Source organism: Pan troglodytes, chromosome 3, assembly GCF_028858775.2.
Source record: "Pan troglodytes isolate AG18354 chromosome 3, NHGRI_mPanTro3-v2.0_pri, whole genome shotgun sequence".
Taxonomy (NCBI): domain Eukaryota; kingdom Metazoa; phylum Chordata; class Mammalia; order Primates; family Hominidae; genus Pan; species Pan troglodytes.
Window position 1 is genome coordinate 154,967,782 of NC_072401.2, and position 26,732 is coordinate 154,994,513.

At 43.9% G+C, this 26,732-nt stretch overlaps 1 protein-coding gene across 11 annotated transcripts in view; it reads left to right on the plus strand.

Moving 5' to 3' along the window:
- Positions 1-26,732, plus strand: part of TRIM2 (tripartite motif containing 2) — a 187,545-nt gene that overhangs the window by 35,029 nt on the left and 125,784 nt on the right. For 3 of the 11 annotated variants that reach the window (XM_016952396.4, XM_016952397.4, XM_024356337.3), the window contains exon 1: positions 17,034-17,160. The exons of 5 other annotated variants lie outside the window; for them this stretch is intronic. In XM_016952396.4, coding sequence (XP_016807885.2) covers positions 17,131-17,160 — 30 coding nt within the window. In that variant the 5' untranslated portion in view covers positions 17,034-17,130. Of the gene's footprint in view, positions 1-17,025; positions 17,161-26,732 lie in introns of those variants that run through there. 3 more of the 11 variants (XM_063809104.1, XM_016952398.4, XM_063809106.1) reach the window with 3 other exon arrangements.

Here is a 26,732-nt window from a genome sequence, read left to right on the forward strand (position 1 = left end):
GAGTGACTGGGCCCTGACAAAGGGGAAGTCTGTGTGAGGTAGACCCCTGGATGATCCGGCACTGAGGTTCAGTGACAGGCAGAAAAATGGCGGCCGCATCACAGGTGTTTCAAAGGGGGATTCACAGCAGAGCCATCTCCAAGGCCCCACACAAGCTTTCCTGGAGACAAATGCCAGCTTCAGACGTCCGCCAAGTCCTGAGTGCACAACGTCCTATTATATCTGGTCCTATTATATAACCCAAAGACTATGACTATGTTTTCCTAAGTCCCCTTCATAGGCCAACTCTGGGAGGACCTCACAGGCTACAGGAGGAGGAAGTAGAATCTAGAAGAAAGAGAAAGAAGCAGCCAAGCTTTCCCATATCTGCCCTTCAGGTTCCTAGGATGAAAGCACAGAAGCTCTAAATCATAAGAAGCTGGAGTTGTTATTCTAACACTGGAAGGAACATTTTTAAAGTGTACAGAATACTTGTAAAAGCGAGGGCCAGGCGCGGTGGCTCACGCCTGTAATCCTAACACCTTGGGAGTCTTCAGTGGGTGGATTGCTTGAACCCTGGAGTTTGAGACCAGCCTGGGCAACATGGTGAAACGCCTTCTCTACAAAAAATACGGAAGTTAGCGGGGCATGGTGATGCACACCTGTAGTCCCAGCTACTCAGGAGGCTGAGGTGGGAGGATCATCTGAGCTCGAGAGGTAGAGGCTGCAGTGAGCTGAGACCATACCACTGCACTTTAGCCTAGGTGACAAAGTGAGACTCTGTCTCAAAACAACAACAACCCCATAAAAAACAAAAGCAAAAAACTGATGGCTCCTCAGTCAGTCTATTAGCCTTGTTCTTCCCTGGGGTTCCCTGAGGGATATAAACCCATGCCCCAAGGCACCCATTTCTGAATTCACTCCTCTCTTTTGCAGTTAGAATGGTTCTCTGAGCATCCTTGGAAGGGATGAGGGGCTGGCACAGTGGCTCATGCCTATAATCCCAGTGCTTTGGGAGGCTGAGGTGAGAGGATCACTTGAGGCCAGGAGTTTGAGACCAGCCTTTCCCTGAAAAAAAAAAAAAAAAAGGAAGGATGAGGAAACAGTCATCCAAATCATTTTCTGTCCTGTCCTGTGTTCACATAAAGAATCTTGTTTTACATTAAAACATTTTTACCTTCAGAAGAAGTTTAATTTTATTTCTCAAACTGTACATTTTATACCCAGAAAATCCAAAGTCTTTCATAACCTGGCCCCTGCTTACCACTCCCCATACTCCCTTCATTTGTGGATAATCATTTACATCTCCATGGCTTTGCACAGGCCATTTCTTTCTTTAAAAAAAAAAACAATTAATTTTATCAAATAGAGATGGGGCTGTTGTCCAGACTGTTCTCAAACTCCTGGGCTCAAGCAACTCTCCCACCTCAGCCTCCCAAAATGCTATAATCACAGGCATGAGTCACCGCACCGGCCTGGAGAGGCCATTTCTAACTAGAATGCTGTTGGCTTCTTGTACTTCGGTAAAGAATAAAATGAAGACTGAGAGACCAATGATTGAGAGATGAGGTGAAAAGTTTCACTGCCAAGCAGGAAATCTAATCCAAAACAGAGTCTAGTTTCCCTGGTGGATGAGATTCAAGGGAGAGGAAATGGCGTAGGTCTTTAAAAGCCAAAACGTATTGAACTGTCTCTATCCTATTTTAGGAGAGCAAAGTCTTGGCATGTTCTAATTGGTGACTGATACCTGGGCTTGTTGATTAGGAAACCACAGAGCTGGCTGAAGGTGACCTGCTGTGGTCGCATCTGGATCACGGTGTGTACTTGTCTGTGATGTGGCTGTGAGGTACTCGAATGGGATTATGGTGTCTGGGAAATTCTCCTGCCTAATATCCCCTGTCCACTATTCCACCCTACACGCCAACTCGACTGAGGGAGGCCCCTTCCTCTGTGCTGCTGTAACTCTCAAGCTCATGCCTCCCTGTGACGGCACTCACCCTGTGTCTTGTTTAACCATTGATTAATCCTTGTATGTCCAGCACCCAGAACAATGCCTGGAACACTGTAGCCACCTGTGGTTTATTTAATGAATCAGTAACAATAGCATATGCAAATTGAAGATTTATCATTTCTATTGTTTCCTCTAAAGTATACACAACAGACATTTCTTTAGAAGTGACATTTCAAGATTCAAAAGAATGTAGTTTTGAATTGAAGTGGGGTGTAGAGAATGATGGTATGAGGCAATATGAATATCTTGGTGGGGGTTCAACTTATCCTAACTAGTGATTTAAATTAATATTTATGTAGATTTGATTTAAATCAAATCCATCTTGGAAGGGAGAAATGTTTATAACAGATGGGCATATAATAGAACCCTGTAATAAAATCTAAGTTTAAAGCTCAGCAAATTCCTTTCGGCTTGCAGATGGAGTTGGGAAAAACAGTTGACATTGGTGAGTTACAGTTAGTTTCTCAGGAAAGCTAGTGATTCAAGAATGAAGGGTGTTTTTCTGCTAGAAAGGAAGTACTGTAGAGAAGATGAATTCTGTATCCAAAGACGTGTAAGAGAAGATGTGGGAATGACAGCAGGAAAAAGAGGCTGTACCTTAAATAATAGCCAGATGGAAACAAACAGAATAGCAGATAGTGGTGGGTATGACTTGATTTTTAGTGCCATTCATTACAGTAAGTAACATTTACTGAGCACCTACATTGTGCCTGGCACTGTGCTAAGTGCATTTTATGATTTATCTCTGTATTCTTCACAGGACTTAGGGGAGGATGCTAATATTATCACCAGTTTACATATGAAGAAGTTGAGGCTTAAAGATTTTTTTTTAAAGCGGCCCAAAATCTCAAAGCATATAAGTTATGGGGCCTGACTCCAGAATCTACTGTTAACCATCTTTTCATGACAAGAAATAGAAACAAAACTCAAACTAACTCAGAAAAAAGATGGATGTCATTGGGGGGAATACTAGGGCATCTGACAAGACTCAGAGATGCATTTGGACATTAGGGACAGCTGCAACCAGGGTCTGGAATGCTATTCTTTTTTTTTTATTTTGTATTTTTCGAGATAGAGTCTCACTCTGTTGCCCAGGCTGGAATGCAGTGGCACGATTTCAGCTCACTGCAACCTCTGCCTCCTGGTTTCACGCAATTCTCCTGCCTCAGCACCCCGGGTAGCTGGGGTTACAAGTGGCCGCCATCATGCCCAGCCAATTTTTGTATTTTAGTAGAGACAGGGTTTTACCATGTTGGCCAGGCTGGTCTCGAACTCCTGACCCCAAGCGATCCACCACCTCAGCTTCCCACAGTGCTGGGATTACAGGCGTGAGCCACCGCGCCCAGCCTGGAATGCTATTCTTTTTCTCTGTCTCTTATTTCTCCTTCTCTATGCCTTTTAGCTTTATTCTCTTCTCCTGAAGCTTAGCTTTTTTCACTTGGCAGGAATACAGATGATTAAAGCTGGTGACCTCCTATCTTATGGAGTCAAGCAGCAGACAAGGATTGCTTCTTTTCCCTTAGTTTTAGTTCAAAAAGTCCAATGATGGGCTTAGTTTGAGTTGGGGCCTCCCTTGTTTTCCCCAACCCCCCTTTTCCAGATCAGTCATCTATGGCTAAACAGTCTGAGAAAAATTATTGGCTTAGCTTGGATTAATCATGAGCGAGATCATATAGCACAAACACGGCCTTGGGGGCCATCCCTGTGTCCCGGACAATCCCGGAGAAAGAGATAACACTTTAAATTGAACAGCCATCCCCCAGTGGATGCTTAAAAATACAATAATGAGGAACACAGGTTACTTTAAACGTAAAATATTTAAGTGAGAACTGCATAGCTGTATAACTGAGATGTATGGGGATTCACCAGAAATCAGACAGGCTGTGCTTTCAGAAAATGTACCCAGATTTTTTCTTCTTAGGCACAATTCTGGAGAGGCATTCTAAGCTATTGTTTGGTAATTCTTATTTATTTTTTAAACGGTAGATTTCCTTCATGATGATATAGTTCTGAAAATAAGTGAGCCTGATGACAAGGTTGAAAGGATTTTTGTTTTCATAAGCTTCTTCATTTCAGTAATTTCAGAGACTGGGAGTCACACAGTCTGCAATGTTTAACAAGCCTTCCTATAGTATATAGAAGCTCCTTTTCATAAACATCCCTAAAGTCATTGTGCCGCAAGTTAAGCCTGTTTTCTTTGAGTTTGTTCTCAGAAGAAATGGGTATGAGCATAGAAGCTTCCCTTCGTCAAACCACGTAGTTGCATCCTCAGCTCCTAGCATGTCCCCTCTGGGTTTATTGTCCAGTCAGCCCTTTTATTATCTCATTTATTCTCTGTGAAACTCCTCTGCCATCTCCACGTACCCCTTTTTGTTGCCAAGCCCAGATCTAATTGGTCAGTCTTTTAGTGAAACCCCAGAGCAACAAAGACAATTCCTCACCCCACACCCTTCCCCAGGCATCCCGCACCACAGTGATTGTTTAAGCACAGGGCCACAGGCCAACTCGTTGCATTTGAATTCCACTATAACCAGCATTGTATCTGTATTCTAAAAAGTGTCAAGTCTCTACATTACAATCAAAGCATCAATCTCTAAACAGTGGGGGAGAAAATGTACATCAAGGTTAAGAGAATCTAGGCTGGGAGTGGTGGCTCACACCTGTAATCCCAACACTGAGAGGCCAAGGCAGGTGGATCACTTGAGCTCAGGAGTTTGAGACCAGCCTGGGAAACATGGCAAAACCCCATCTCTACAAAAAATACAAAAATTAGCTGGGCGTAGTGGTGGGCGCCAGTAGTCCCAGTTACTCAGGAGGCTGAGGTGGAAGGACCACCTGAGCCTGGAAGGTCAAGTTTACGGTGAGCCATGATCATGCCATTGCATCCCAGCCAGGGTGACAGAGACCCTATCTCAAAAAAAAAAAAAAAAAAGAAAGTTAAGAGATTCTAACAGCAAGTAGAACAAATGGAATTAATGATGACAGTTCAATATATTGTGCCCATCACAGTCAGCAGATCCGAAACAGCCACTAAGCACTAGATCCAGGAGTCCCCGGGCCTCTGCACCCACTGTTCCAAACACTACCAAGGATGCTGTTTTCCCAGACAGCCCATGGCACACTTGATGGGCCCATCCAGATCTTCTCACAGAAAGTGTTTCTCAGTGAGGCCTTCCTTGACCATCCTATTTAAAACCGTGGCTTTCTGGTTCAGACCAGCCCACCCAAGTCCACCATCAGTCGTTCCCAATCCTCTTTTAAAGCTGTTTTATTTTTCCTGGCAGCACTTACTGGACATGGTCTATAGTTTTAGTTGTCTATCTGTAATTGTCTGTCTACCCTAGTAGAATGTAACTTCTGTATGTTTTGTTCACTGCTTTATTCCTCATCTCTTAGGAGCATGCCTACCACAGAGGGACCCTTAGTGAATAATCTTTTTTTTTTTTTTTTTTTTTTTTTGAGACAGAGTCTCACTCTGTCGCCCAGGCTGGAATGAAGTGTCGCGATCTCAGCTCCCTGCAAGCTCTGCCTCCCAGGTTCATGACATTCTCCTGCCTCAGCCTCCTGAGTAGCTGGGACTACAGGTGCCCGCCACCACGCCAGACTAATTTTTTGTATTTTTAGTAGAGACGGGGTTTCACTGTGTTAGCTAGGATGGTCTCGATCTCCTGACCTCGTGATCCACTCGCCTTGTCCTCCCAAAGTGCTGGGATTACAGGCATGAGCCACCGCGCCTGGCCCATGAATAATCTTTAAGTGAAGAAATCTATGAATGCAAGTAGAATTCTTTGTGGTGAGGAAGAGCACTTGAACATTTTTATTTATTTATTTTATGGAGAATGTATATAATGCTTGCTATATGCTAAACACTGTTCTAAATGATTGACAACTATATCTCATTTAATCCTCACAACAATCATGTGGGGTAGGACTATTATCTTCCCCATTTTGTGGATAAGGAAACATAGGTGCAGTCATGAATCACAGTGGGCGTGTGGCCTATTCTGAGTCTGCTCTCAAACACTACCATGCTGCCTTTATTAATTAAATAACTGAAATATAGCAGAAACACAAAATTGGACAGATTTGGGCTGGGGCCAGCCACAGAGAGCTTCCTGGGCAAGGTGAATTGAGCGCAGATGCTGCAGAGGAGGCAGTGAATCAAATCCAAGTGTGGGAGAGATGAACTGAGAGACTCAGAAGTGGCAAAAGAAATGGAGAGAAGGATGTGCAAGTGAGAACAGGGATGCGGGACCCCCAGGATATACAGACAGAAGCACAGGCACTAGGAGAGACTGACTGAGAAGCCTGGACAAACTGAATGAGGCTTCCACTGGTGGCCCCCAGGGACCCTTCACTACGGCCTGGAATTCAGGAGCCAGCATCCAGCCAGTGGCTTACGCAAAACAAGGGTTGGGGAAGCAAGTGTGGGCATGAGCCTAAGTATATGTAATTTAAGAGTGAGGTGGGGAAAGAGCGAAGAAGGAAAGAGAGAGGAAACACAGATTCTCAGAAATTTGCATTCATATTCTCTCATCTCTCCCCTAATCTTAGATTATCAAATATATTCATCGATTAAAACTTCTTTAAGAAGTGAGTGGATATGGCTCACGCTTGTAATCCCAGCACTTTGGGAGGCCGAGGTGGGTGGATCATGAGGTCAGGAGATCGAGACCATCCTAACACGGTGAAACCCCATCTCTACTAAAAATACAAAAAATTAGCCGGGCGTGGTGGCGGGCGCCTGTAGTCCCAACTACTCGGGAGGCTGAGGCAGGAGAATGGCGTGAACCCGGGAGGCGGAGCTTGCAGTGAGCCGAGATCGCGCCACTGCATTCCAGCCTGGGTGACAGAGTGAGACTCCGTCTCAAAAAAAAAAAAAGGAAGTGAGTGGATAAACCAATTGTGGTATGTGCATATAAAGAAACACTGCTTAGAAATAAAGAGAATGAACAACATTTTGGTTTCTTTCATTCCACTTAATCAAAATGAAATCATTTTCATTCACTTAATCATTTTGGTTGATGCAACAACATGGATCAACCTCAAAATGATTAAGTGGAATGAAAGAAACCAAACAAAAAGTATAATCTGTATGATTCCATTTACATAAAATTTTAGGCGATGCAAACCAATTGATAGTGACAGAAAACGGGTCAGTGGATGCTTGGGGATGGAGCTGGGGGATGCAGGAAGGACTGGAAGGGAGGGATTACAAAGGGGTCCAAGGAGGTTTTTGGGGTGATAAGTATATTCCTATCTTCATTGTGGTGATGGTTTCACAGGTGTTCACTAGCGTCAAAAAGCATCCAAATTTACACTGTTTTCCCAAGGTTTTTAAGTTGGGAACTCTCATCTTCTCCTAAGATTTGATAAATAATTTCTTTTCTTCTAGGTTTTCTTCTTAAGTTGGAGATGAGGGGTGGTGGTTAAAAACTCCTGCTTAGCTTATTTTCCCTTTAGGGATTGATTACACTTATTTCTGTCTCCCTTGCCTGTGTGAGGAAACCTCTCCAGCCCTGGAGCAACTTCTTGGGGCTTCTAAGTGGATTGAATTCTGGTCCCCAGAAGATATGTCTACGTAGAACCACAAAATGTGACCTTATTTAGAATAAAGGTCTTTGCCAGACCTTATTTAGCATAAGAGTCTTTGCCATTGTAATTAAGGTAAGGATGTCAAGATAAAAATCATCCTGGATTAGGGTGGGCCTTAAATCCAATGGTGATTGTCCTCATGAGAGATAGAAAAGGACAGAGACACCAAAGAGGGAAGGCCATGTGAAGACAGAGACAGAGACGGGAGTTCCTGCAACCCAAGGAACACTAAGAATTGCTGGCAGCTAGGCACGGTGGCTCAGGCCTGTAATCCCAGCACTTTGGGAGGCTGAGGCAGGTGGATTACTTGAGCCCAGGAGAGCAGCCTGGGAAAACTGGCAAAACCCCATCTCTACAAAAAATACAAACATTAGCTGGATGTGGTGGCATGTGCCTGTGGTGGTCCCAGCTACTCAGGAGGCTGATGTGGGAGGATCATCTGAGCATAGGAGGTTGAGGTTGCAGTGAGCTGAGATCGCACCACTACGCTCCAGCCTGGGAGAAAAAGTGAGACCCAGTCTCAAAAGAAAAAGAAAGAATTGCTGGCAGCCACCAAAGCTAGGAGAGAGGAGGATTCTCCTTCAGAGCCTCCAGCAGGAGCCCTACATTTGTGTTGTTTTAAGCTCATAGTAATATGTTATGGCAGCTCAGGAAATCAGGCCACTAGGTACTTTTGTTGCTACTGTCCTTAGTTCTACCACTGTATTTTGTTTCCGCTGTTTGTTCTTCATTCTCTGAACTAATCCTGTTAGAATTTTATTCTCTTAGTATTTGACCATTTCTACCTAGCTGAACATGTTCATTAACTTCTTTTTTTTATTATTTTTTGAGATGGATTCTTGCTTTGTCGCCCAGGCTGGAGTGCAGTGGGGCAATTTCAGCTCACTGCAACCTCCGCCTCCAAGATTCAAGCAATTCTGATGCCTGTCTCCCAAGTAGCAGGGATTACTGGCGTGCACCATTATGCCTGGCTAATTTTTGTGTTTTTAGTAAAGACGGGGGTTTGCCATGTAGGCCAGGCTAGTCTTGAACACCTGGCCTCAAGTGATACACCTGTCTCGGCCTCTTAAAATGCTGGGATTACAGGCGTGAGCCACTGTGCCTGGCCAGAAAAGGGAAACTTTGAGAAGTTAATGAACATTGACCGGGCAGGGTGGCTCACACCTGTAATCCCAGCACGTCGGGAGGCTGAGCAGGAGGATGGCTTGAGCCCAGGAGTTTGAGACCAGCTTGGGCAACATGGCAAGACCCCATTCCTACCACACACACACACACACACACACACACACACACACACTGGGTGCAGTGGTGCATGCCTGTAGTTCCAGGTACTCAGGAAGTTGAGGCGGGAGGATTGCTTGAGCCCAGGAGGTCAAGGCTGCAGTGAGCTATGATCACACCACTGTACTCCAGCCTGTGGGACAGGGCAAGACCCTGTCTCTTAAAAAAATAAAAATAAAAAAGTAAACAAAGTTTCCATTTCCTTGTCTGCAGAATGAGCGTGAGTTCCTATGCCTGGGGTTGGTTGTGAGGATTCAATGAGTCCATACATGTAAATGCTTTAGAACAGTACCCAGCACGTAACACATGCTGTATTCATGTCATTACCGTTATTACTAGGTACTGCTCACACTTTCCAAGGGGTGGCTCTGCTGGTAGCTTCTTCAAAATTAATGGTACATTTTCTTCCGTCAGGGTTATTGATGAAATGTTGCATTAGTCTTGGATCTTGGGTGATGGTGTGAGAAAGTCTTTGTATGGGTCCTGGGATTAATTCTGAACTAGGTTTTCAGCAAATCCCTTTATGATCTCTCCCAACAAACAGAAAACCTCAGTGGTGTTAAAATTAGTCATGGTTTACCTCAATGGTTGGAGATGAGCAAAGGTCTCCCAGGCCATTGCTTGGTCCACCATCGAAGCCAATTTACTGTTCTTTGTTCCACAGCTTCAGCCTAACTTTAGGCATCCTTTTCCATGTGTGGGCCATTGGTCATATACAGACCGAGCAAAAAAATGTAGGAGGCTTATAAAAAACCCATTGGCATGTTTGGAAAGACAGAAGTCCACACTGTGTTGATGTGTGGTTAGCAGCATCTTCTTCACTGTCTGACTACATATGAAACTGACTTTAGGCCTTGCCGCCACTTTCTTTCTCAAAGAAATACGAAGAAATTATGTAGAATAATAAATATGGAGCTTCCAGGTAGTAAGTTTAATGGAATGAGTTTAGAACTTTTCACCTCCTTAATGGGTTGTGAGTTAACCTAAGAGTATTTTTAATCCATAATTTACAATGCACTGAGGAACAGGTAAGCAAAACAAAATCAAAAGCTTCATCAAAGCCAAGAAAGACTGCAGCTTTCATTCCTTCTATTTACAAAGCCCTTCAATGTCACTGAAGGCTAAGTCTCTAGCTCCCCTCTTTATTAAGCCATGCTGCCTGTGCATCTGCTATGGACTCAATGTTTGTGTTCTCCCTTAATCCATCACTGAAATCCCAGCCCCCAAGGTGATGGTCTTAGGAGGTGGGGCGTTTGGGAGGTGATTAGGTCATGAGTGCAGAACCCTCATGAATGGGATTAGTGCTCTTATAAAAGAGACCGAGTGGCTCATGTCTGTAACCCCAGCACTATGGGAGGCCGAGGCGGGTGGATTACCTGAGGTCAGGATCTCGAGACCAGCCTGGCCAATATGGAGAAACCCCATCTCTACTAAAAATACAAAAAGTTAGCCAGGCGTGGTGACGGGCGTCTGTAATCCCAGCTACTCAGGAGGCTGAGGCAGGAGAATTGCTTGAACCCAGAAGGCAGAGGTTCTAGTGAGCCAAGATCGCACCACTGTACTCCAGCCTGGGCAACAAGAGCGAAACTCTGTCTCAAAATAAATAAATAAATAAATGAGAGACCCGAGAGCTCTTTTGCCCCTTCTACCCTGTGAGGGCGGCAAAAAGACAGCTGTCTCTTAATGAGAAAACAGGCCCTCACCAATGTGGAATCTGCCAGCACTTTAATCTTGGACTTCCAGCCTCCAGAACTGTAAGACATAAATTCCGGTTGCTTATAAGCCACCCAGCTTATGGCATTTTGTTATAACAGCCCAAATAGACTAAGACAATATTCTTTTTATTATTTTAAAAAAGAAATTAAAGGATTCTAAAACACATAATTTAAGCTTAGAGATTTGTGATTTCCAGAATCATCTGAGACTTAGGAGGTCTGAGCATTTGATATGGTTTGGCTGTGACCCCACCCAAATCTCAACTTGAATTGTATCTCCCAGAATTCCCGCATGTTGTGGGAGGGACCCAGGGGGAGGTAATTCAATCGTGGAGGTTGGTCTTTACTGTGCTATTCTCATGATAGTGAATAAGTCTCATGAGATCTCATGGGTTTATCAGGGGTTTCTGCTTTTGCTTCCCCCTCATTCTCTCTTGCTGCCACCATGTAAGACATGCCTTTCACCCTCCACCATGATTACGAGACCTCCCCAGCCATGTGGAACTGTAAGTCCAATTAAATTCCTTTTCTTCTCAGTCTCGGGTATGTCTTTATCAGCAGCGTAAAAACGGACTAGTACAGCATTCATCTATGTATTATCCAAAGGGCCTCTGTTGTGACTTCACCCAGTTCCATTCACCATATTTATATGGTCTCTTGACATGAGAATATAGTTTTATGTGTATATCATTTTTTTAAAAATCAGTAAGCAATTTAATGTTTTCCCCTGGTAAAGTGTTTTGTATGTTGGCAAATCAGGGACTTGATAATGAGTGCGGTACTGGATATTGAGCTAAGTCAGTTAATTGGGCTTTGGCTCTTTAGAAGGGTTTGGTGAAGCTCTGCTTATGGGTAATTGAGGCTTCAGGTTGCCAAGAATTGGGTGACTAAGAGGTAGCTGTTTTGGATCAAGGGTAAAATTTTAATTAGATGATGAGCATTCTCAAAGGGCATGTAGCAATTTTCTGAACTGCATAATCTAATGGTTCGAAATTTAGAAAGTAGTGATGTCATCTCTCCATCTTTTAAAAGAACAACATCTGCCTCTGTAATCATTTTGTTTATTATTTTTAATAACAGCAATAGGCCAATGCTAAGTGATATGATGATCAGGAAAGAAATAGGCCCCAGGGATATGTGAAACAGCTTTGTCAGACAGTTTCAGCTCTACAGAATTGTGTTTTCTTGACGAAATTTCTGGCAAAGTCTTCTTCCCATGTTTTCAAAGTCTCCTCTTCCTCCTCGTTGTCAGTTGATTTCCTGTTTCAACCTTCCAAGGGGTTTACCTATGTTAAAATGAACTGAGTTCAAATATAGTCCTTCCCAGATAAAAACTTGTGAATATCTCTTTTCTTGATTGATTTTAATGAAATATATGCTGAAAGAAGTAGGAAACTCACTGAGAATGTCAAACATAATCTGCAGGTCATTATATACTCAGAGTTTACAGAGGGTAGGAATGATATCTATTAATACTATAACGAATCTGTTTGCTTGCAGAGTGGCTTTCTGACTTGCTGCCAGCCTGTGCCTGTTCCACACTTACACTTTTTGACATTTAAAATGCTTTTTAATAAATCTTAGTCAGTTATTATTATTATTATTTTCATTTGCATTGGAAAACAGCATTCTTCCTTACCTTCCATAGAAAGGGTGCAAGCAGGTCTACTGGCACCCACCTGCCTCACAGTGCCTGGAGCTTAATAGATGCTGAGTGATGCACAAATATAATGGATGAATTCATTTAATAAATCCTCTTTTTATTTATTTATTTTTTATTTTTATCATATTTTTTTAGAGACAGGGTCTTGCTCTGTTGCCCAGGCTGAAGTGTACTGGTACCATCATAGGTCATTGAAGCCTAAAATTCCTGTTCTCAAGTAATCCTCCCGCCTCAGCCTCTGGAGTAGCTGGGACTACAGGCAGGCACCACCATGGCCAGCTAATTTTTTTTTTTTTTTTTTTGAGATGGAGTCTCACTTTGTCGCCCAGGCTGGAGTGCAGTGGTATGATCTTGGCTCACTGTAACCTCCGCCTCCTGGGTTCAAGCGATTCTCCTGCCTCAGCCTCCTGAGTAGCTGGGATTACAGGCACCACCACCACGCCCACCTAATTTTTGAATTTTTAGTAAAGACGGGGTTTCTCCATGTTGGCCAGGTTGGTCTCGAACTCCTTACCTCAAGTGATCGGCCTCCCAAAGTGCTAGGATTACAGGCGTGAGCCACTGTGCTCAGCCGGCCAGCTAATTTTTAAAATTGTTTTAGAAAAGGGAGTCTCCCTGTGTTGCCCATAATCATACAATATGCAACCTTTTGTGTCTGGCTTCTTTCACTTAGCATAATGTTTTAGGGATTCATCTTTGTTGTAGAACTTCATTTCTTTTTATGGCTGAAAAATATCCCACTGTATATATATATCACAATGTGTTTATCCATTCATCTTTTGATGGACATTTGGGCTGTTTCCATCCTTTAGCTATTGTGAATAGTGCTGCTATGAATATAGGATGTACACATATTTGTTTCAGCCCCCATTTTCAATTGTTTTGGGTATCTATCCAGAAGTAGAATTGCTTGCTCATATGGTAATTCTATGTTTAGCTTTTTGAAGAACTGTAGAGCTGTTTCCCACAGCAGCTGAACCATTTTACATTCCACCAGCAATGTACAAGGGTTCTCGTTTCTCCACATCCTCCTCAACACTTGTTTTCTTCCTTTTTATTAAGAAAAAAATATGTATATATATGGCTATCCTAGTAGGTGTAAAGTGGCACCTCATTGTGTTTTTTTTTCTTTTTTCTTTTCCTTATTATTGTTATTATTTTTTAATAGAGACCGGGGCTCACTATGTTCCCCAGGCTAATCTCTAACTCCTGGGCTCAAGTGATCCTCCTGCCTTAGCCTCCCAAATTCCTGGGATTACAGGTATGAGCCACCACACCTGGTCTCATTTGGTTTTTTGGGTTTTTTTTTCTTCTGAGATATAGTCTTGCTCCATTGCCCAGGCTGGAGTGCAGTGGCATGATGTCAGCTCACTGCAACCTCCACCTCCTGGGTTCAAGCAATTCTCCTTCCTCAACCTACCGAGTAGCTGGGATTACAGGCATGCACCACCACGCCTGGCTAATTTTTGTATTTTTAGTAGAGACAGAATTTTGCCATGTTGGCCAGACTGGTCTCGAACTTTTGACCTCAGATGATCCACCCAACTCGGCCTCCCAAAGTGCTGGGATTACAGGCGTAAGCCACCGTGCCCAGCCTCAATGTGTTTTTGATTTGCACTTCCCTAATGACTAATGTTGAGCATCTTTTCATGTGTTTGTTGGACATTTATGTATTATTCTTAGAGAAATATCTATTTAAGACCTTTGCCCATCTTTAGGTTGGGTTGTTTGTCTTTTTATTGTTGAATTGCAGGAGTTTTAAAAATATATCCTGGATACTAGAACCTTATCAGATATATTATTTGCAAATATTTTCTCCCATTCTATAGGTTGTCTTTTCACTTTCTTGATAATGTCTTTTGAAGCACAAAAGGTTTTAATTTTGGTTATGTGCTGTGGTTTCTGAGCACTAGGGAGGCCCAAGCAGGAAGATAGCTTGAGGATGGGAGGTAAAAGCTGCAGTGAGCTATGAAGCTATGATCTGGCCACTGCACTCCAGCCTGGGTGACAGAGTAGGACTTTGTCTCTAAAGAAAGAAAAAAAGAAAGAAAAAATTTAAAATTTTAACGAAGTCCAATTTATCGAATTTTTTCCTTTGGCTGCTCATGGTGTCCTGAAGCTTTTTAAAATGACAGGATCCTAACACTTGTGAAGGCTATGTCACGGGCGTGTCCTCAACCTTGGAAAAATAAACTTTCTAGGTTAATTGAGAGCTGTCTCAGATTTTCTGGGTTCACACACCTTAGAAGAAAACTAGATTATTTCAGGAAGATAACCTGTACCTTAAAGTCAAAATTGTGAAAGTATGGATGTAACAGCTCTTTTGAAATAATTAGAAGGATACAAGGGCCAGAAGGAGCCTCACACATCATTTAGAAAAGGTTCTGGAGGAATTTTACTTTAATACAAATTAAACACCAGTGGCAGAATCATAAACATTTTCAAACTAATATAGATTAGAAAGGATGGCATTTGGGGATTATTATTTTTATAATCATATCAGAAGGGCTTGAGAAAAAGTTTGCGGAAAATAAATACATTTCAACATTTTTCTCTGATAATTCATTTTGACAACTACTGTGTTCATTTTGATAACTACTATATCACTTTATAAACGATGAAACTATTTCAAATGTAATGACTGTACTTTTCACAGTTTGTATGCCTATAATTTATGCAATGCCACACAATCAACCAAACAACTCTTAACTTTATTTTTACTTCAGTGTATTATTTAGAAATGATATAAGGAGGCCAGCCGCGGTGGCTTATGCCTGTAATCCCAGCACTTTGGGAGGCCAAGGTGGGCAGATCACGAGGTCAGGAGATCCAGCCATCTTGGCTGAAACCCAACTCTACTAAAAAATAAATAAATAAATAAATAAATAAATAAAATTAGCCGGGCATGGCGGCATGCGCCTGTAGTCCCAGCTACTCGGGAGTCTGAGGCAGGAGAATGGCGTGAACCCGAGAGGCAGAGCTTGCAGTGAGCCGAGATCACGCCACTGCACTCCAGCCTGGGTGACAGAGCGAGACTCCGTCTCAAAAAAAATAAAAAATAAAAAGAAATTATATAAGAAAAAAAGCCCTACAGTTTACTTTCTGGTTCTTGGTTATTATCAAAGGGCATTGGAAGGTTAAGCTGCTGTAGTAGCTTTAAAAGGGGAATTTAAGGCTGGGCGTGGTGGCTCACACCTGTAATCCCAGCACTTTGGGAGGCCGAGGTGGGCAGATCACGAGGTCAAGAGACTGAGACCAGCCTGGCCAACATGATGAAACCCTGTCTCTACTAAAAATACAAAAATTAGCTGGTCGTGGTGGTGCACATCTGTAGTCCCAGCTACTCAGGAGGCTGAGGCACAAGAATCACTTGAACCTGGGAGGTGGAGGTTGCAGTGAGCCAAGATTGTGCCACTGCACTCAAGCCTGGCGACAGAGCAAGACTCCGTCTCAAAAAAAAAAAAAAAAAAAAGAGTGGAATTTAGTTAAGTTTGGGGGACAGAAAGAAGCCACGGCTCTCCTGCCTTCTTCCAAATATACTGAACTTCTGATATGTTTGATCAGATGAAATGCTCATGGTCTGGCATGATTATAGGTGCAAGCCTGTAATCCCAGCTACTAGGGAGGCTGAGGCAGGAGGATGACCTGAGCCCAGGAGTTTGAGGCTACAGTGCACAATGATTGTGCCTGTGAATAGCCACTGCACTCCACCTTGGGTGATATAGTGAGACCCACATCTCTACACATACACACACACACACACACACACACACACACGAAGAAGAACATAAACACATCAAATGTGAGCCATTTTGCTGACTTGGGCATACAATAAGTCCATATCTCTGGGTTCTAAAGATGTACCAATCTTGCAGTGAGCTGAGATCACACCACTGCACTCCAGCCTGGTCAACACAGCAAGACTCTGTCTCAAAAAAAAAAAAAAAATAGTAGACTAGGCGCAGTGGCACACTCCTGTAATCCCAGCACTTTGGGAGGCCAAGGCGGGTGGATCACTTGAAGCCAGGAGTTCAAGACCCACCTGGCCAACATGGCAAAACCCTGTCTCTACTAAAAATACAAAAATTCACCAGGCATGGTGGTGCATTCCTGTAATTCCAGCTACTCAGGAGGCTGAGGCAGGAGAATCACTTGAACCCAGGAGGCTACGGTTGCAGTGAGCCGAGATTGTGCCACTGCACTCCGGCCTGGGCAACAGAGCGAGACTCCATCTCAATAAATAAATAAATAAATAAATAAATAAATAAATAAATAAAATAAAGATGTGCCAATCAAACAAGTGTTTGCTCTGTAGATGAGGTGAGTGCTCCTGATCAGATAGTATATTCAATAAAATAAGCATGTCATCAAACTAACTTTCTCGGCCTTTGTTCTTTGGTTGAAAAACTCCCGTTGACCTCATGAATACCACATTTATTAACCCCGGAAGACAACAGATAGCTAATGCAACATAAATATCTGTGGCTTTAAAAATACATATTATTATGTGTGCAGTCTACAAACACTTTCCTGAAATTGGTCTTCTGTGGGCAGTGATTTAAACTTTTCAACTTGGACGCTTTTCCTACTGGGGGCTGTAAAGATGATAACTCAGCCCTTACTCTTCAGTGTTTCTCACTCCCGTCTCCCCTACTTCGGAATGAAACACAATATCTTAAGCAAACAGAGCCCAAAGAGGCTGATCATTGGCTCTCATTGTCCCCTGATACTGCAGTCCCGCCCCTTTGGCTTGTGCTGACTAGCTGTTTATATTTTAGTAAGGGCCACCCTTTAACTCGGCAGCTTGATGACTATAATGGGCCCAATTGTCTGCAGGCTGCGGGGAGCTGAGTCCCCAGATTGGAGGAGGCTGGCTGTGGTCTTCGATGCACAGGAGTGGCCGTTATGGAACGCAGGTAAGGACGCTTCTCAATGTGGGATAATTCTTTTTCTGGGCCAGCTGGTTAATCCGGGGCTGGGAGAAACAAGTTGTGATTGGGTTGCTACTTTTTCCTGGTTTTAATTTTTTCCCTGCAGAAGAGGGAAGGAAAAGACTGGGATTTGCTGACAAAGCTCACAGTGAGCTCTGTTAATCCAGGCAGGAAGGGAGTAAGGAAGCAAAAAATCGAGGGAGAGACACAGCTGGATTTGACACCAAAGCAACATGAATGTGGCAAAGCATAAGGCCAGTTCCAGTGATGTTGTGAGACTCAAATGCTGTTTTATTTCCTAACATAGGTAGTCACAGTCCGGAGCTTAGCTGCGCCTCTCCGGGGTTTCTGTAAGCCAGCTGCTAGCCGATGTAACTCAGTCGACCCCATTTGAAAGGACCTAATATCTGCTAGTATTTTCAAAGGGCAAACTGTAGTAGTCTTGCATGTTATAAATAGGTCTATTCAGAAATGTGGGAACAGTTTAGAGCAGACAGGAGACTGTAAAGTTTTACTGCCCCATAAAAGTGCTCAAAGGGTACTATGTCCCTCTGCCGTGCGGCTGTGGAATGAAGAAATAGCCCCAGGTGAATAGAGCGTTTGTCCTTGACTACCCAAGTGAGAAGTCAGCAGAGCCTGAGGACGCCATGTGAGTCGGGGGTGAAGCCTGATGTGGGCTCAGCCAGCCACACCTCGGGGTGCTTGCTGGTTTCCGGGGTGTGAATGGGTGAGGGTGGAAAACCACTCAGGCACCGGTCTTTGGTGCCTGCTTTATCTCTTGGCTGGCCCATTCGGTGCTCAGTGAGGCACCTGTCGTAGCTCACGGGGTGCGCAAAGGGCAAGGAAAGGGTTGTGCTGTCATTGCGACCTGTAAGGTGGGGAGGGGGCTACAACATCTCGAGTCCTGGGAGTTGCTTTAGAAAGTCCTCCTCCTCCTCCTCCTGCTGAAGAAAAGAATCACCTACGGCAGCTTTGATCAGATAAGTTTCTGGTGAGCCCCGTGGTGTGGAGTCAGTGAACTTGCGGTTTGTGTTTGTTATCGACAGGAGCCTGATAAAATGAAAAGGTGAGGTTTAATTTTTAGATAAAGCTAGAGGTGAACCATGGGACTTCAATACATTTAATGCTTTGAAAGTCTCCCCACCTCTCCAAATTCCCACAGCTTGTATCTATTATCTAGGTACACCTTGTTTAAAGCCACCATGCTGTTTGCGGATCCTGGAGGTATTAAGTCAGAATACAAAGGGTGTTTTTCAAATGAATTTGACGCCAAGCAACATGAATGCTTGAACCCATTGTAATGAAAACAGGCAGTCTCTAAGTGAGGCCAGGTTCTCCTGGAGTGGTCCTAGAGCCCTGGAGAGGGATGAGTCACCCCACGAGGAGGTCCTGACAAGGAATGGAAATTCTGACTCTGCCAGTAAACTTTTGACTCTCCCAGGTGGGGTGGAGGCTCCAAAGGGAAAGGACAGGTGTGCATCATTCACCCTCCAGGCCCACCGCAGGCCTCACAAATCCCATTTGGTCAGGTCAATGCATTCTCACCTTCCCACCTAACTAGGTGTCCCACAGTTTAACTCAATTCTGACACTAACTGCAGTGAGTGCAGACCCTGAGGTTTAAGGGCTCAGTTCTACCAGGCTGCCCCAACCTCAGAGGCCAGTTGCAGGCTGAAGGTTGTCACTTGTGCTTCTGACTAGCTGGCTATCCATGAGAAGTTCTCACGATCCTTCCTCAGGTAGATTACAAGCTGTGTAACTTTGTCTAACTTTGTGCTGTAAGTCAGAGATTGACTTCTTGGGGTCACTGTTTTGTTAGCATAGCTCACGGAACTCAGGGAGACACTTAATTCCATTTACCAGTTTATTATAAAGGGTATTACAAAGGATACAGTTGAATGAATACATACAGCCAGGTGAAGAGATGGCTAGGGAGGGTCTGGGAGCTTTCATGTCCTCTCCGGGCGCCACTCTTCCAGCGTCTCCATGTGTTCAGCTATCCAGAAGCCCTCCAGACCCGCTCCTTTGGGTTTTTATGGAGGCCTCATTACAAAGGCATGATTGATCAAACCATTGGCCATCGGTGATTGAGTCAACCTCCTGCCCCTCTTTGCTCCCTGGAAACAGGGTCAGGGGTTGTGTATGGGTGGAGTAGGGAGAAAGGGGCTGAAAGTTCCAACTCTCTAATCACTTGCTTGGTTCCCCTGGCAACCAGCCCCCTCCAGAGGCAATCCAGGAGCCCTCAGTCGTCAGTCATCTCATTAGCATACAAAAAGGCTCTTTATCACTTTGTACATTCCAAGGGGTTTTCTTTCTTTCTTTTTTAAATTTGAGACAGGGTCTTGCTCGTCACCCAGGCTGGAGTGCAGTGGCATGATCACGGCTCACTGCAGCCTTGACCCCTTGGGCTCAAGCGATCCTCCAGATCCTCCCGCCTCAGCCTACCAAAGTGCTGGGATTACAGGTGCATGCCCCCATGCCCAGCCAATTGCAAGGATTTTAAGAACTATGTGCCAGGAAGCAGAGACAAGACCAAATATATATTTCTTATTATAAATCACAATATCACACCTTCCTCATGATTCACACTTCAGGTCACTTACTCACTGTGTAACTCTGTGCAAGTTCCCTAACCTCTCTGTGCCCCAGTTCCCTTATCTGTAAAATTCGCTAAATCCCAGGAAGGGCCAGCCACACTGGTAGGCCTATGCGGTGTGGTGGCCGATGGGGGACAGATGACACACAGAGGCAGAAGCCAAAGAACACGGGTTTAAAAACAAGGGGTTAAGAGCAAGAGCTTTGATTCAGACGAACCTGGAGTCCAGCCTCACTTTCGTTGTTTTACTTATATGTTATTGGGCAAGTTACCAAATCTCCCTAAGTCCTTCAGCCAAATAATGGGATGACAATCTGTTTCACTGGATGATTGTGAGGTTTAAATGTGGTCATGCATCAGAGTTCCTTATACAGCACTCAGTGCACAGCAAATATTCAGTGAATATTAATTATTTTATTATGACTGCTGCCAGCATCTAACGACAGTCCTAAATACCGTCTAAGTTTACCAAATGTCTCTCTGATTTACTGGTGACATTGGATAAAGGAAATGCTAAGAGAATGCAGTGCAGTGGAAAGAAGGGCGGGCTGGACATCAGCGTTCTGGTTTCCATCCGGGACTGGCCAGCAGGTGGCTCTGGAAAAGGGAGTCCCTCAGGGTCACGGTTTTCTATCTGTCCTGAGGCATGGTCTTCAAAGTCCATTCTAGCTTCTATCTATGACTTTAGATCTGACGGAAATCTCCCCGGAGGAACTCATGAGCCGTAAGTTAAACATGGTTTGAAATCACCCTTGAGCTCCTTGCTGATCATGCTTATCCATGTTGAAGGCTCATCCAGGAATAATAGATGGGTCTTGTGTGTGGTTTGAAAAGTTCACTTCTGGCCAGGTGCAGTGGTGCACCCTGTAATGCCAGCACTTTGGGAGGCCAAGGTGGAAGGATCGCTTGAGGCCAAAAGTTCAAGACCAGCCTGGGCAACATAGTGAGACTTTGTCTCTAAAAAATAAAAATAAAAATTAGCTGGGCATGGTGGTACACACCTGTGGTCTCAGCTACTCAGGAGGCTGAGGCGGTAGGATCACTTGAGCCTGGGAGGTGGAAGCTGCAGTGAGCTATGATTGTGCCAGTCCACTCCAGCCTGGGCAAGACCTTGTCTCAAAAGGAAAGTACACTTTTTATTTTCACAGGAGGTAATGATACATTCAAGTTGGTTACTTTACACAAGAAGAAATTTGAGTAATTTCTTACACGAAGAAATTTGTGTAATTTCTTACACAAAGAAATTACACAATTTTAGATAAATTTATCTTTATCTGAAATTATAATAAATAATTTTATTATTTAATAAATAAATAAATCTAAAACTCATTTATGTAAAATTTGTCATTATCTAAAATTTTCATAGTAAATTGTATGGAAAATATAATATCCCATAGATGTGTCAAGACCAGAACATAGGTCAAACAGAGCTGAACTCGAGTCCCAGGTCTGCTGGTTGACTGCTAGTGACCTTGGGCAAGTCACTCACCCTCTCCAGTTCTTGTTTTCCTCACCTGAAAATGGGAACGATATTGTCTGCCTTATTGGGCTATGATGAGAATGGAAAGCTAGAACATGTAGACTGCCCTCCATAGTGCTTGGCATGGGGTCGTTCCTTTTCCCTCCCAGATGGAACACCGCATCCATCCCGATGGAAGTTTCTAGATGATGCTCCAGAGGATTCCAAGCAGGGAACATTTACAATTTCTGTACATTACAAAAGTGTGAGCCTGCAAGGCAAGGTCTGGAGCTGGGAGCACATCTGGAGCAGTGGGTGGGTACTGAGAACCATATCCACACACACAAAGAAATGTGTTCGTTTAGAAGATCCAGCATCAATTCCTTCTTCCTAAGATTTGACAAGACTGGACTCATTTCTTCACCAGGCCCATTTTATGAAAAACCCTGGGAAAACTGAGGTCCAGCAGCCAAAGATCTAACACAGCGGAATCAGGAAAAATGGTGGACAGGCCCCTGAAGGCACGTAAGGAGCAGGGAGCCTGGTGACCTTGGTGCACCCAATGCCTCCCTAACTAGAGTAATGGAACACCAATGTGGTTTACATTCATAATCCCTTGCATTTGAGAATTTTTAAATCTACCTAAATTTTCAAACAAGGGACACTCACACCACCTCCCACACTTATTAGCATGCTGTTTTTTCACTCCGATATGTTCAAGGGACCCACCCCCATAAAAGATGGAAGATGAATCAGAAAACTCAACTGGAATTGCACTCCCTAGAGGGGCCCTGGGGGTTGTTTAGATATGCATAGTCTCACCTCAAGGCACCTGCTGGGAACAAGATCCCTTATCACACCTCCAGTCCTGCTCAGCTTTTTAAGGGAGCATTTCCTGATATATAGGTCTTCAACTACCAGGTGTATTTGCCCACTGTCCACCTGCGCCTTCAAGTACCGTACTTAACAAGTTGGAACCGAAGGGAATGGTACACTTCACATTTTGCAACTGTTATGCAAATAGAACTTCAATGGAATTCCTCAAACTGTTGACTCTAGAAACTGTGGGAGACAAAGGGTCAGTGTCTGACTTCATGAACGTTACCAACTTGAAAAATGAGATCTATTCCTTAGTGTGTGGGAGGAAGACATTTAAATCTGTAGTACCCTCAAAGCCTCACTCTAAACCTGGTCTGGCACTTTTCAATTTGTGTTCTTTGATATGGTAAGTAGTTAAGTATATCCCACCAGAGACCTTCCAAGGATGGGTTTTTTCCTCCATATGACTTCTCTCACTCTTTGCAGGAGAATAAAATAGAGTTTCAACTGAACTTTAAAGCTGTAACCTGATCTCAGAATCATGCACCATAAAGAGCATTTGTGCTTTTCAAGATACTTTCAAATCCATATAGTTTTCCAAGATATTCCTAGTTGCCACATTGGGTGATTTAATTTTTTTTTTTTTTTTTTGAGATGGAGTCTCACTCTGTCCCCCAGTCTGGAGAGCAGTGGCAAGATCTCGGCTCACTGCAACTTTCACCTCCCAGGTTCAAGCGATTCTTCTGCCTCAGCCTCCCAAGTAGCTGGGATTACAGACACCTGCTACCACGCATGGCTAATTTTTGTATTTTTAGGAGAGACAGGGTTTTGCCACGTTGGCCAGGCCGGTCTCAAACTCCTGACCTCAGGTGATCTGCCTGCCTTGACCTCCCAAAGTAATGGGATTTCAGGCGTGATCCACCGTGCCTGGCCTGGGTGACTTCATTTTAAATGTAGGGACATCCAGCAAAATGTTGCTGAGGAGTCTCTTTCGCAGCAAAAGTCCTGTGAAATCTGCAAGGCCATCTTTTTCATGGGTCCCCAAATGTTTCACAGGCAACCGGGCAATAATTGCATTTCCAGGAATGCCAAATGGAGCCAAATCCTTTTAATAGCTCACTGACATGCAGGTTATTCCACTGGGGACCAAAAGAAAGGAACTAGAGCTCTCAAAATATTTGATTCTTGATTTGTGCTCTTCACTGGATGATTCTATTTTCTTGAGAGCATTTTTAACGAAACAGCAGCAGTCAGTGATTTCTTAGAAATGTGGCCCCTTTAAATACACCTTCAGTGAGGCTAGCTCTTGTGTTTCCTGGACACTCTGTGTGTTCTGGACATACTGGAGGCACAGCATAAATATTAATGCTGGCCATTACAAAAAGAAAATGAAAAGACCCCATAAGGCAGCAGTGACCCTAGAAGCCCCAGAAGCCGTGTTGGAACTGTGACAAGGAAAGATAGTGACAAGATCTGAAAAAAGCAGCTCTCTTCCCACACTCAACACATGCAGTAAACCCAGACATGCAGGGCACCATTGTCTGAGCTGTCACTGGAGGGCCGGGAGGAGACAGGGGATGGGGCGATGGCAGCCTACCCACCCCTCCTCATCACTGTCCAGGGGCATTCAGGAAACACAGGCTTCCAATATGAGGCTGCCTTTTTTTCTCACAAGCCATGCTCACCAGGAATCCATAGTGGCCATCTGCACACCGACCTGGTGGTGTCTCAAGCTTCCAGGTGTGGTTTTGGGGGCAGGGTCCTTGGGGAAGGGGGTGCTGCTGACAGTGAGGTAACCTGAGGTCAGCTCTGGACAGGGCTGGGTGGAAGAAGAGTGTAGTGACTGCTGATCCCTGTCCTTTCTAGGAATTGGGGTTACTGGGTCAGAGAAACATCTCAATACCTTCCAGGCTTCCAAGGCTGGTTGTAAACCTGCTCCTTGATAAAAGAAACCACATCCAACCTTTAGGAGCAAGGTGGGGCAACATGGGAGCAGATCTTAGTTCATTTGTTCGTTTGTTTTTGCTTGCCTGCTTGCTTTTTTGTTGTTTCTTTTTCTTTTTTTTTTTTTGAGACAGGGTTGCACACTGTTGCCCAGGTTAGAGTGCAGTGGTGCAATCATGGCTCACTGCAGCCTTCACCTCACAGACAGGTGATTCTCCCACCTTAGCCTCCCAAGTACCTGGGACTACAGGCATGCACCACCATGCCTGGCTAATTATTTTTTGTTTTTTTGTAGATATGGGATTTTACCATGTTGCCTGGGCTAGTCTCTGAACTCCTGGGCCCAAATAATCTGCCCACCTGGGCCTCCCAAAGTGCTGGATTACAGGCATGAACCACCTCACCCAGCCTATAAATTCTTGTATGACAGTTTGAATCTCTGCTTGGATTTGTTTTATCCTCTCTTGTGCTTGTAACTCAAACTTTAATACTTGAAAAGGTTCATCAAAATTTAAATATACTTTTCTAAATCTGTGAGAAGGCTGTCTCCCAAGATGGTTTGTTACTGCACATCTTTTCCCCGGTAGATGGAAATATCCCTTCTCTATTCTCTTTCCCTTAGTCTTTCAAAAACTCAGAGTGAGGAGGAAGTGCTTGCTTCTAGCTTCTGGCAGTAGGCTACATTTCCCAGCCTGTCAGAATGGCCTCTCTGCAGGCTTCAACCTTTATGAGAAATAAAGCTGTTCTTTAGCAAAGTCATCAAGCTAAGTGTCTGTCAACAGATGATGATTAAAGTGTGGTACATATACACCATGGAATACTACTCAGCCATAAAAAGAATGAAATCATGCCTTTGGCGGCAGCATGGATGAACCTGGAGGCCATTATCCTAAGTGAAATGAGTCAGAAACAGAAAGCCAAAAACTGCATGTTCTCAGTTATAAGTGGGAGGTACACAGTGGGTATATGTGGACATAGAGAGTGGAATAATAGGCATTGGAGGCTCCAAAAGGTGGGAAGATGGAAGGGGATAAAGGATGAAATATTGCCTATTGGGTATAATGTACATTACTCAGATGATGAGTACACTAAAAGCCCAGACTTCACCATTACGCAATATTTCCATGTAAGAAAGCTGCACTTGTGGTGGTGTATGCCTGTGGTCCCAGCTATTCAGGAGGCTGAGGAGAGAGAATTGCTTGAGCCTGAGAGTTCAAGGCAGTGAGCTGTGATTGCATCACTGCACTCCAGCCTGGGCAACGAAGTGAGACTCTGTCTCTAGGAAAAAAAGAAAAAGAAAGAAAAAGAAAAGAGGTGGATGCAGACTGGAGATTTAGGAAAGCCTTTTCAGCTCCTTTCTCTTGCCAAGTCTTGTTTGTGGCTTTGGTGGGTGGTTTTGTTTGGGGGCCTGTCTTCTTTATTCCCTTTTCTTTTTTCTGTTAATCAAAGCAGTCTGTTCTGGTACTGCAGTGAAACAACTCTTTCCAGTTCCTTTGCATGGTGGTTGTGCACGTAGCCTCCAGGCCTGGGCTTGCATCAGTCATTTTGTCTATTCATATAAAGGGAAATTTAGGCTTTGTTCAGTTCATCTCCTCCCAGGGCATGTACTTTCACAGCTACTGCCTGGGAAGCTTTGTGTGCATGAGATATCACCGGTCTGCCAGACTACCAACTTGACTGTAAGTGGAGAGACTAACTGATGAAGCAATGACTGTGTGCCAGGAACTGTTCTAAGTGCTTTATGTGTATGAGCCAGTCAGCCCACTATTACTTCTCCGTTTTCAGGTGAGGAAACTGAGGCTCAGATTGTTGAGAAAATTGTCCCAAGCCGCACAGCTGGTCAGGGGCAGGCCAGCATTCAGGTTCCAGAGCCTGTGTTTTTAACCATTATGTGATGCCTCCAGGGTACATTATATTCTTTTGCATGAATGTGCAAAAATATGTCTTCATGCTTCTATTTCTGTTCATTTAACTTGTTTCAATTTTTTTCTATCACAAATAATACAGCAATGAATGTTTTTGCAATAATAGCTTATAATAATAGTTAACATTTGTTGAATCACTAACAATGTGATGGGCTCTGTTTCAAGTTCTTTATGCATCTTAATTAATTTAATCTTTGTAGCAATCCCACTATTATTATTTATTTATTTATTTATTTTTTGAGACAGAGTCTCGCTCTGTCACCCAGGCTGGAGTGCAGTGGCACGATTTTGGCTCACTGCAACCTCTGCCTCCCGAGTTCAAGCAATTCTCCTGCCTCAGCCTCCCAAGTAGCTGGGATTACAGGTGCATGCCACCATGCCTGGCTGACTTTTGTATTTTTAGTAGAGACGGGTTTCACCATGTTAGCCAGCTGGTCTCGATCTCCTGACCTCAGGTGATCCACCCACCTCGGCCTCCCAAAGTGCTGGGATTACAGGTGTGAACCACTGTGCCTGGCAAATCCTACTATTATTACTATTTAACGAATTTAATCTTTGTAACAAACCTACTATTATTACCATTTAACAGAAGAGGGAAACGAGGCACAGGACAGTTGGCTACATATTTTGTTCCAGATTGCACAATTAGAAAGTGGCAGCTTAGCACCATAAGACATAGTGAGGAAAAAAGAAAAAAAAAAAGTGGATGGGCTGGCATTGAAACCCAGAGCTGGTACTCTTATGATAGTGTCTAGACAATATCTGTGACCACACCTCTGATTGTGCCTCAAGAAAGATTTTTAAAGTGAAATTAC